The sequence below is a fragment of the Mauremys reevesii genome, linkage group 7 (genome assembly GCF_016161935.1).
Source record: "Mauremys reevesii isolate NIE-2019 linkage group 7, ASM1616193v1, whole genome shotgun sequence".
NCBI lineage: Eukaryota > Metazoa > Chordata > Testudines > Geoemydidae > Mauremys > Mauremys reevesii.
Genome location: NC_052629.1, coordinates 185,165 through 197,199, shown reverse-complemented (window position 1 = coordinate 197,199; position 12,035 = coordinate 185,165). Strand labels below are relative to the sequence as shown.

Sequence of the window (12,035 nt, the reverse complement as noted above, 5' to 3'; positions counted from 1 at the left end):
TCTGTCATGGTCAGATAGTCTCATGTACACTTTTCCACTGATCCCACTAATCAGCAGGGTCCTCTCCAAGATCAAGAGACACAAGGCATGAGTCGTCATGATTGCCCCGGCCTGGCCTCGCCAGCAATGCTTCGGCACTCTCATGGACTTGGCAGTGGTGCCCTCGTGAACCCTGCCTGACCGCCTGGACCTGCTCTCTCAGGATCACGGGCAATTGCTGCACCTGAACCTTGCCTCTCTCCACCTTACGGTGTGGATGCTGCACGGCTGAGCCCTGAGGAGCAGGCCTGCTTTACTCAGGTCTAGCAGGTTCTTCTGGAAAGGAGAGAGAGCCCTTCACTAGAGCCACCTATCTTGCACTTCTCTTACTGGGCCTCAGAGTGAAATATCTGCCCCATTGATACTTCTTTACAAGCCATTACGGACTACCTCCTGCACCTATAGCTTCAGGGCGCGGCTATCTCATTGATCAGGGTGCATTTGGTGGCCATTTTGGCGTTTGACACGCACATTGAAGGAAGATTGGTATTCTCTCATAAGATGGCGATAAGGTTCCTCAAGGGCCTCGAGAGGATGTCCCTCCCCCCAGTCCAGGATGCTATTCCCCAATGGGACCTTAATCTGGTCCTTCACAGGCTTACAAGTACTCCTTTCGAGCCTCTAGCCTCGTGCTCTTTCTCACACCTGTCGTACAAGGTCACATTCTTGTAGCCATTACGACAGCAAGGCAAGTCTCTGAGATTAGAGCCCTCACTTTGGAGTCCCCATATATGGTGGTCTACAAGGACAAGGAGCAGCTGCGGCCCCTTCCTGACAAAGGTGTTGTCACACTTCCGTGTCAACCAGGATATCTTCCTTCCAGTGTTCTATCCGAAACCTCACAAGACCAATGAGGAGAGAAGTCTGCATACTCTAGAAGATATTAGGCGCATGCTAGCTTTCTACTTGGAGCACACCAAGCCCTTCCACAGATCGACTCAACTCTATTGTGACTGCTGACAGAATGAAGGGCCTTCCAGTTTGAAATCCTTTGAGAGGACACCTGATCACCACCTGCTACGAGTTAGCGTAGGCAGTGCCTCCACAGATAGTGACGGATCACTCCACTAGGGCTCAGTCGTCTTCGGCTGCCTTCCTGGTACATGTCCCTATCCAGGATATCTGCTGGGCTGCAATGCGGTCTTCAGTATATGCGTTCACCGAGCACTACTCCATCACCCAGCAAGCCAGAAATGATGCTGGATTTGGTAGAGCTGTCTTGCAATCGACATGTCCATGAATAATATATGGAGATATGCCTATCTCATAGAACTAGAAGGAACCCTGAAAGGTCATCAAGTCCAGCCCTCCTACCTTCACTAGCAGGACCAAGTACTGATTTTGTCCCAAACCCTAAGTGGCCCCCTCAAGTATTGAACTCTCAACCCTGGGTTTAGCAGGCCAATGCTCAAACCACTGAGCTATCCCTACCCACCTCTGATGGTACTGCTTGGGAGTCCCCTAACATGGAATGGACATCAGCAATCACTTGAAGAAAAAATGGTTACTAACCGTTTGTAACTGTTGTTGTTTGAGATGTGTTGCTCATGTCCATTCCATGACCCACCCTCCTTCCCCACTGTCGGAGTTCCGGCAGGAAGGAACTGAGGGAGTGGGGGGCGACAGCGCCTCTTATACTGGCACGTATGCACGCCACTCCAGAGAGCGCCAGAGCCAGTCCCCTATGGATACCACTGAGGAAAAACTTCGGCACTGGTGCATGTGGCGAGCGCACACACACACACACACACACACACACATATAACATGGAATAGATATGAGCGACACATCTCGAAAAACAACAGTTACGAAAGGTTAGTAACAGTTTTATCACATGGTCAAACTATTTTCTCTCAAAGGATTTCTGTGTGGGTTTTGGGATGCATTACAGAGTGCTACAGATTAGCACACACACCTCCTCTCCCCCACCCCCTGGCAGAGGTGTCATAGGTCACTCCACGAGTACCCAGGCCACCTCTACGTCATCTCTGCTGGAGGTTCCAATACAACACCTTTGCAGGGCAGCCACCAGGAGCCCCATCCACACATTTGCTACACACTACAGGTTAATTCAGGCCTTTGCTGTAGATGCAGAAGTGAAATCTGCAGTAGAGCAAGCCTCTTTGTTACCAGCTTCCTTTCACCCCCACCTCTCCAATCCGAGTACTGCTTGTCAATCACCCATGTGTGGAATACACACAGGGACCAGCAGTTAAAAAAGAAATGAAGGTTACTTATTATAGCTGGTAGTTCTTTGAGGTGTGTGGTCCCTATCTGTTTTAGAATACCTGCCCTCCACCCCGTTGAATTCGTGGTAAGAGGAGGCACTGGAGAGGCATTGGCCCGCACTATCTTATACCCTCAGTTGGGAACACAAGGAGACCTGCTGCACATATGTGGGCCAGAGGACACTACTTGTTAGACTTTCTGGACTTGGGTACATGGCACATGTGCCCCCACATGGAATTTAGCTAGGAACCATACATCTCTAAGAACTTCCAGTTATAGTAAGTAAAACCTCCATTTCTCTCTCTTTTTTCCCCTGCCCACCCTTGGTGGCTGGGTCTGTTGACATAAACCATAGCAGTGACACCATATGCTTGTCTTCAGATGTGGGATCTTTAGCACTGGTTAGCAAGAAATTACAAACCAGGTTTAGACAGCATGTATCACAAATTAGTAATTCCACACCAGGGTTAACATCATTAATACATGGACAAATGTTCAAAATGTAATGAAGGCTATGCTTTTTAATTCCCCTCTGCCGCCAGTAATACTTACCTCCACTGCATTGACACTGGGATGAGGAGCTCATTTAAACAATAACTTGTTAGTCAGAGCTCACTGGTCTACATATCAATATAATCAAGAGTCTATATATCAGTATATTAGAGCTGAGAGCAATCAGACTGGTTGTAAAGTCACTTTTTCGAGTAGTGTCCTTGTGGGTGTTCCACAGTAGGGTTCTCCACTGCAGGTGTAAGTGCGTCCCTGTGCTTCTGATCAGAGATCTTTGGTAGCAGTGTCCGTCTGGCTCGCACATGCGCTCTCCTCTCCTCATGGGCTGCCTCGAGGCTAATTAGCACTGCACAGGTGAACCACCCTGAGTTTCTTCTCAACCCCTTCCTGGCTAGGGACGGAGCGATTAGCAGTCCGTTCACGGATACTTATCCTTTAGAAATTCTTGTTAACTAGTTGTTAGTGTTTTTTCTTATTATAGAGTTTCTTTTAGTTTTTTCTCTTCCTTGTTATAAAAAATGGTTTTTTTTCCTTTATCCTTTTTCACCTATACTGGGGATTGCCCCCAGTAAGAGGCATGCCCAGTTCACCAGGATTTAAGAGGTGTCTCTTCTGCAAAGAGTCCATTCTGGTAACAGACAGGCAGTCCCGCTGTGTCTGTTGCCTTGGGGAGGGACACATCCCACAGAAGTGTAACTTCTGCAAGCAACTGAAATCCAGATCCTGGAAAAACAGGGAACTGAAACTAAAGCTGCTCCTCATGGAGAGAGCTCTTCAGCCTGTGTCTGACTTATGCCCAGAGCCTCCCAGGCATTGAGTCTTCTCCAGAGCCTTCCACCTCAAAGGCCAGCGACCAGAGGAAGAAATCCTCAGACTCTCCACGTATGACTTCCAAAAAGAGAACTTTGAGCCCTCTTAGTGAGCCCCAAACCAGCCAGAAGAAGTCTCCAGCACATTCTGTCTCTTCAGTACTGAAGGCGTCCAAGCACGGTATCCACAGATCACATTGGTCCGGTGCAATTGATACCATTAGTACGCTAAGGATCCCAGGGGCACAGGTACTGAAGCAGTGGTACCATCAGTCAGGGACAGGAGTGGAGACCACGCTGCCTTCTGGAAGACAGCATCAGTATGGACCCCTTTGGTACTGACAACTGCGAGGCAACCCTAATTAGCCCACTTGGTGTGGCCAAAGTCACCAGCTCCTTTGGTACCACTGGCTTATTACTGACAACCCCTTATGGTTCTGATTACTATGGCACCGCAGGAATTCAAGTTCTCTGAGGCCCTCACGGTATCTGAGGTACCGGAGTCTCCTTTAATTGGTATTGGGTCCCCAGTGCCAGGCACATGTCAAGCCCAGGAATCACCACTGTGTCATGCAGCTCCACCATTTTCCAGTGGAGAGTCTGACAGAGAACAGGAGGAGGTCCTCTCCCATCATTCTCACTACGCTTCTTCCCAGTACCACCCTGGACCTCCCCAGTCATACCTTTGGTCTGGACCTCCAAGTTCTGTGGTATGACCAACCATGGGCTCAACCACACATGCCTTTTCCTCTGTCCGAATGGCTCTGTTGGGATCTGTGGGCAGCCTATAAGCACCATTCTTCCTGGGCATCTAGTGTTACACGCTGAGAGACTGAGGCATTCCCCCAAGCTACCGCCTGTAGAGCCTCAGTACCTCCTGAGGAGATACTGGAGGAGCAGGAGCAGACTCGAAGAGAAGGTTACACCACACACTAATATCTCATTCTCCTCGCCAGACAAGGCAGTAATGCCACTTCCACTGTCTGATACACAATTTCAGACTCTTCCAAGATCTGACTAAGATGGTGGCAGATACCTTGCAAATACCTCTTGAGGAGATAAGACCACCATAAACTTCTCGACATTTTATATACATCCTCCTCCTCCTCCTCCTCCAGGACAGCCCTCCCCCATCAATGAGGTGATTTTGGATCCAATGAAACTTTTATGGCAAACGGCATTATTGGCCACACTGACATGCAGAATGGCCAATAAAAAGTATTATGTACCTCCCAGTGATACGAAATTCCTTTTTCCCCCTCACCCTCTGCCCAGTTCCATTGTTGTGGATGCAGTGAATTTGCGTTGCTGGCAACCTCATTCCAAGTCCGACCCTTATGATAGGGATTGGAAGCGCCTTGACCTATTTGGACAAAAAGCCTACTCTTCTGCAACTTTGCAATTCTACATTGCAAACTATCAGGCCCTGACAGTAACTATACCAAATTTAACACCTTTATTGACCATCTTCTAGAATCACAACGGGAGCAATTTCAAGCCTTATCAATGAAGGGCAGTTAGTGGCGAAAACAGCACTCCAGACGGCACTTGATGCATTTGATATAGCAGCCTGGTCCATCTCAATGTGGTTGTGATGCGGCGAGCTTCATGGTTGCATCTCTTGGGCTTCCTGAAGGAGGTGCAAACAACTGTGTAGAGGACCTCCTCTCCGAGGGCTCAAAGTTGTTTGCTGAGAAGACCAATGCATCACTCCGTACGCTAAAAGATTCCAGAGCCACTTTTTGGTCACTGGGGATCTATATACCTGGATAAAAGAGAAAATTTAGTCCTCAATCTTCTCACAGACCACATAAACCACAATTCCTGCCACAATGCTACTATGAACCTCAGAGAAAGAAATCCAAATTCCGGAGGTGCAAACCATCAGAGCCCCAGTCTTCAACATTGCAATCTGCCACTTCAAATAATCAGTTTTGATGTCTCGGTCAAGGCCCTGAGAGACAACCCCCTTCGATATCAGCTGCTACCTCCCAACCATTTGCATACCTTTGGATGCCACCTTTCCCTGTTCCACCACAACTGGGAATATATAACATCAGACAGATGGGGCTTGGAAATTGTCTCCAATGGGTATTGGATCCACTTCACCCATGTCCTGTTCAGGTACCCTTCTCATGAGAATCTGTTGCGACAGGAGAAAGATCACCTTCTCCGCTTAGGAGCCATAGAACTCGTTCCTCTACATCTCTGTGGCAAAGGTTTTTACTCTCGGTATTTCCTAATACCCAAGAAAAAGGGAGATTGGAGACCCATACTAGGCCTCAGGATTCTGAACAAATATGTGAAGGCCCAAAAATTCAAGATGGTCACATTAGTAACGATTTTTCCATCTCTGGAACAGGGAGATTGGTTCTTGGCCCTGAATCTCCAAGACACATATTTCCACATATCCATCCTACTGTCCCACAGACGATTCCTCAGGTTTACTCTGAGTCAAGACTGTACAGAGTACTCCCCTTTGGCCTTTTGTCAGCTCTCAGGGTATTCTCCCAGGTCCATTCTGTAGTGGCAGCTCATTTGCGTGCTGGGGGATATCATGATCTACCTATACCTGAACGACTGTCTCCTCAAGTCCCTCTCCTTTGAAGAAGCCCTACAGGCCAGACGTATTCCTGAACCTGGGCCTGCAAATCAATGTACAAAAATCGACCTTAACTCCGGTACAACATTTTGGAATTTATAAGGGCTGACCTCCGATCACGGCAAGCAAGGGCACTCCTTCTGCAGCACAGATTTTACAACCTGTGCACACTTAGAATTCAAGCCATCCCTCAAACATCAGCCAGACATTGCCTTCAACTTCTGGGCACGTGGCGGTTGGTATATTTGTAGAACCTCATGCCAGACTCCACCAAAGCAAACATGTTAGACAAACCTCTCTTGATGCCTGCCAAAGTCAAACACTCCTTGAATTGGTGGAAAGACCCAATAAACATTTGCACAGGGATCTCGTTCACTCAGGGCAGTTAACGAAAAGAACAGGCAACATCACTGACAAGGAGCTAAAATGACGTTCTGGGCCACAAGAGCTATTTCTTGGCCTCCTTTCAGTTCAGAGTAGTCAATTATCAAGTCTTGATGGTAAAATGACTTCAGTTGATTCAGAATTCTCATCTTCTGTTGAAAGCCTCAGAATTAGAGAGAACATAAGAACAGCCATACTGGGTCAGACCAAAGGTCCATCTAGCCCAGTATCCTGTTTCCGACAGTGGCCAATGCCAGGTGCCCCAGAGGGAATGAACAGAACAGGTAATCATCAAGTGATCCATCCCCTGTCACCCATTCACAGCTTCTGGCAAACAGAGGCTAGGGACACCATCCCTGCCCATCCTGGCTAAGAGCCATTGATGGACCTATCCTCCATGAACTTATCTAATTCTTTTTTTTAACCCTTTTCAGAGTATAGTCTTGGCCTTCATAACATTCTCTGGCAAAGAGCTCCACCGGTTGACTGTGCATTGTGTGAAGAAATACTTCATTTTGTTTGTTTTAAACCTACTGCCTATTAATTTCATTTGGTGACCCCTAGTTCTTGTGTTATGAGAAGGAGTAAATAACATTTTCCTTATTTACTTTCTCCACACCAGTCATTATTTTAAAGACCTCAATCATATCCCCCCTTAGTCATCTCTTTTCCAAGCTGAAAAGTCCCAGTCTTATTAATCTCTCATCATATGGAAGTCGTTCCAGAACCATAACCATTTGTGTTGTCCTTTTCTGAATCTTTTTCAATTCTAGTGCATCTTTTTTGAGATAGGGCGACCACATCTGCAGGCAGTATTCAAGATGTGGGCACACCAAGGATTTATATAGAGGCAATATGATAATTTTTTGTCTTATTAGCTATCCATTTCTTAATGATTCCCAACATTCTGTTTGCCTTTTTGACTGCCACTGCACATTGAGTGGATGTTTTTAGAGAACTATCCACAATGATCCAAGAGTTTTAGGCCCTCACCTCAGAAGGCCAGACAGTTGCCAAGGCATCTCTCCAGGCCTCACTTGATGCCAGCAACACAGCTGCACATTCCATGGCTGCTGTTGTAGTCATGTGCTGAGCTTCCTGGCTGCAGTCTTCTGGCCTCCTCTGAGAAGTACAAAATACTGTCAAGAACCTCCCTTTGAGGGGCCTAAGTTTAAGTGATGCCACGAATGGGTCTCATCAGTTTCTCAAAAACTTCTGGGTAACATGATATGATCTTTGGGCCTCTATACGCCTGTGACAAAAAGAAAATACAGTAACTCCCAGATGACTCAACAGTCTTGCTGTGTCCACAGTCAGCCCACCGGACAGGTTGACATCCCTCTACCCCACTCCCAGAATAAAGCCCAGATTTACTAAGAAAGGGCCCTCTTCTACAATAACCTCTCAGTTGGTGACACCTTCAAAATGTCTGTTTTGACCTGTTCGTAAAGAGTCATGAGCTACCTACCCCAGATCCTATATTATGCCTCTCTTCTCCCCCCCTCCCCCCCCCCAAGGAAATGGGAGAGGTAATCTCCAATCTTCCTGGAAGTTCATCATCTCAGACAGATGGATTTTAGAGGTGATTTCTGTAGGCTATTCTATCCAGTTCAGCTCCTTGCCCTCTCTGTCCCTCTTCCTCATCCCAAAGAAAAAAAGGGCGTGGGAAAGAGTTTGGACCTCAAGACTTTAAATTCCTTTGTCTGTTCCCAACAGTTCACAATGGTGACTCTAACAATGATAATTCCCTGCCTGGATCCAGGAGATTGGTTTGTTTCCCTCAACTTTCAGGATGCTTTTTTTTCACATTGCCATTGATCCCTCACACAAATAATTGGTACATTTTGTGGTATGCAGGAACCACTACCAGTATCACATTTTACCCTTTGCCCTTTCCACTGCCCTGGACTCTTCTTCTGCATACTTACCCAAGAGAGATTCACTACAATGTCTAACCTTGTTTCAACAATTCAGCAGAGCCCACAAACCATAGCAAGGGCTTGCCTACAACTTCTGGGCCATATGGCCCACACTGGATTAGCAAGACTAGATTCTGGGTGTCTTCAGGCTTGGTTGAGAACTGTCTACACCCCCAACAAACACAATCTATCCAAGCCAGTGTCCGTACCTTGGAAAGACCTTGATTTTCTAAACTGGTGGCAGGACCCACAGAAGGTGCATGTGGAAGTTCCACTCCTACAGCCTCCTCCTACAAGAATTATCACCACAAACACCTCCCAGAGCCTCACAGTTCAGGGCAAATGGACTTCTCAGGAGGTGATTCTCCATATGTAACAATATAAAACTTTGTAGAGCCTACAAGTCCAATCAGTCCTACTTGTTCAGCCAATTGCTCAAACAAGTTTGTTTACATTTCCAGAAGATTAATGCTGCCTGCTTCTTGTTTACAATGTCACCTGAAAGTGAGAACAGGTGTTTGCATGGCACTGTTGTAGCCGACGTTTCAAGATATTTACATGCCGGATGGGTTAAAGGTTCATCTGTCCCTTGATGCTTCAACCACTATTCCAGAGGACATGCGTCCATGCTGATGATGGGTTCTGCTTGATAACGATCCAAAGCAGTGTGAACCGACACATGTTCATCATTTCATCATCTGAGTCAGATGCCACCAGCAGAAGGTTGATTTTCTTTTTTGGTGGTTTGGGTTCTATAGTTTCCACATCAAAGTATTGCTTTTTTAAGACTCCTGAAAGAATGCGCCACACCTCATCCTTCTCGGATTTTGGAAGGCATTTCAGATTTTTAAATCTTGAGTCCCGTGATATAGCTATCTTTAGAAACTTCACCTTGATATCATCTTTGCATTTTGTCAAATTTGCAGTGAGAATGTTCTTAAAACGAACAACATGTGTTGAGTTACCATCCAAGACTGCTATAACATGAAATATATGGCAGAAGGCGGGTAAAACAGAGCAGGAGACATACAATTCTCCCCCAAGGAGTTTAGTCACAAATTTAATTAACACATTTTTTTAAACGAGCGTCATCCGCATGGAAGCATATCCTCTGGAACTATGACTGAAGCATGAAGAGGCATATGACTCTTTAGCGCATCTGGCACATATATATCTTGCGACACCAGCTACAGCAGTGCCATGCAAACGCCTGTTCTCGCTTTCAGGTGACACTGTAATTAAGAAGTGGGCAGCATAATCTCCTGTAAATGTAAACAAACTTGTTTCATAGCAATTGGCTGAATAAGAAGTAGGACTGAGTGGACTTGTAGGCTCTAAAGTTTGACATTGTCTTGTTTTTGAGTGCAGTTATGTAACAAAAGAACCTAAATTTGTAAGTTGCACTTTCATGATAGAGATTGCACCACAGTACTTGTATGAGGTGAATTGAAAAATACTATTTCTTTTGTTTATCATTTTTACAGTGCAAATATTTGTAATAAAAAATATAAAGTGAGCACGGTACACTTTGTATTCTGTGTTGCATCAGAAATCGATATATTTGAAAATCTAGAAAGACATGCAAAAATATTTAATACATTTCAGTTGGTATTCTATTGTTTAACAGTGCAATTAATTTTTTTAATCATTAATTTTTGAGTTAATCACATGAATTAACTGCGATTAATCGACAGCCCTATAATAAATATAAAAATGAAGAATGTAAGTTTTGCTATTTAATTGCTTTAATAAATGTATAAATATAGTATATCTACTTGGTTAGCAAAAAAAGTACCAAATTTAGTGCAAAGGCTATGTTTAGTTGCAAATAAATGTATTTTAATGATTATCAACCAATGAGAATCAATGTTTCTTTAGGAAAATAAATAAAAAGTAGAAATTTGAAACATTAAAATGAATTTTAATTGATCTGATTAAATCAGTCCACCCTGCCACATAGGATATTCCCTTAAGGCAAATGGGACAACCAGTTGCCAATGTTCAATTTGCAGCATCTGTCAAAAAAGCTAATAGAATGTTAGGAACCATTAGGAAAGGGATTGATAATAAAACAGTAAATATCATAATGCCACTATAAAATTCATGTTTTGCTTACACCTTGAATACTGCTTGCAGTTCTGGTTGCCCCATCTCAAAAAAGATATATTAGTAATGGAAAACGTACAGAAAAGGGCAACAAAAATGATTGTGTGTATAGAACAGCTTTCATATGAGTAGAGATTAAAAACACTGGGCCTATTCAACTTGGAAAAGAGATGACTAAGAGGTGCATGATAGTGGTCTATAAATTGTGAATGGTATGGAGAAAGTGAATAAAGAAACGTTTTATTTACCCCTTCACAACACAAGAACTAGGGGGTCACCCATTAAAATTAATAGGCAGCAGGTTTAAAACAACAAAAGGAAGTACTTCACACAGTGCACAGTCAACCTGTGGAACTCCTTGCCAGGGGATGTTCTGAGGGCCAAAAGTATAAGTGGATTCAGAAAAGAACTAGATAAGTGATGGAGGATAAGTCCATCAGTGGCTATTACACAAGATGGTCAGAGATGTAACCCCAATGCTCTGGACATCCCTAAGCCTTTCACTTCCAGATGCTGGGACTGGACGATTGCCCTGTTCTTTTCATTCCCTCTGAAGCACCTGGCATTAGCCACTGTTGGAAGACAGGATACTGGGCTAAATGAACCATTGGTCTGACCCAGTATGGGTCTTATACACTGCAGTGTATATCAGGCCCAGCAATGGCTTGCATTGCTTCTTTCTTAGTCACTTGGAAACTGGATACATTCCAGGAGCTTGGAAGTCAGAATACTGAGTGCACGTTGTGGGATTTTAGGTTCAAGATGGGGTAATCTTGACAGATAAAGGGTTGAGGGAGGTCTGAACTAAGTGTTCAAAGTTGTAGGTTCAACATTTGGGAGTATGGGATCTCTCCCTGTCTTTCATGTGGTGGTTGTTTGTTTTTGTTTTTTAACCACAGATTTGCCTGTCCATAACCTGGTGTTAAGGAATGAATCTATCCGTTGCTGGAGCAACATCCCATTTATCACCATGCCCCTCAGTCGTACACATGGCAAGTCATTTGCACATCGCAGTGAGCTGAAGCATGCTAAAAGGATTGTGGTGAAGCTGGGTAGTGCTGTTGTGACTCGAGGGGATGAGTGTGGATTGGCTCTTGGGCGGTTGGCATCTATTGTTGAGCAGGTAACTTTATGGCTTAAAAAACCTAGTGCTCTTGCAAACTGTCTAGTCCAATGTCTCCTTAAAGTTTGTATAACAAAACTTAGCAGGAGACTTTAACTGCAGCTTTTATCATAATGTGGCAAAACTGAGGTGTATGCAGAGGGGGAAGATGTAGTGAGGGAGTCATGTGGCCTAATATACGTAAAGAGTTGTGCAAAAGGAGAACCTGCAGTATGCAGAAATAAACCTAGTGGGAGTTCCTGCCTTCAGCTGGAGGAGGAAGAGCCTTCAGGGAATGAGGGAGAACATTTTGTCCTGGGATGCAGTTGGAAGTG

The 12,035-nt window shown here is 44.9% G+C and overlaps 1 protein-coding gene across 10 annotated transcripts in view; it reads left to right on the top strand.

The window, feature by feature from the left end:
* Nucleotides 1-12,035, top strand: part of ALDH18A1 (aldehyde dehydrogenase 18 family member A1) — a 118,505-nt gene that overhangs the window by 28,789 nt on the left and 77,681 nt on the right. For all 10 annotated transcript variants that reach the window (XM_039480992.1, XM_039480995.1, XM_039480986.1 and 7 more), the window contains one exon: nucleotides 11,498-11,721. In XM_039480992.1, the coding sequence (XP_039336926.1) occupies nucleotides 11,498-11,721 (224 nt within the window). The remainder of the gene's footprint in view (nucleotides 1-11,497; nucleotides 11,722-12,035) is intronic.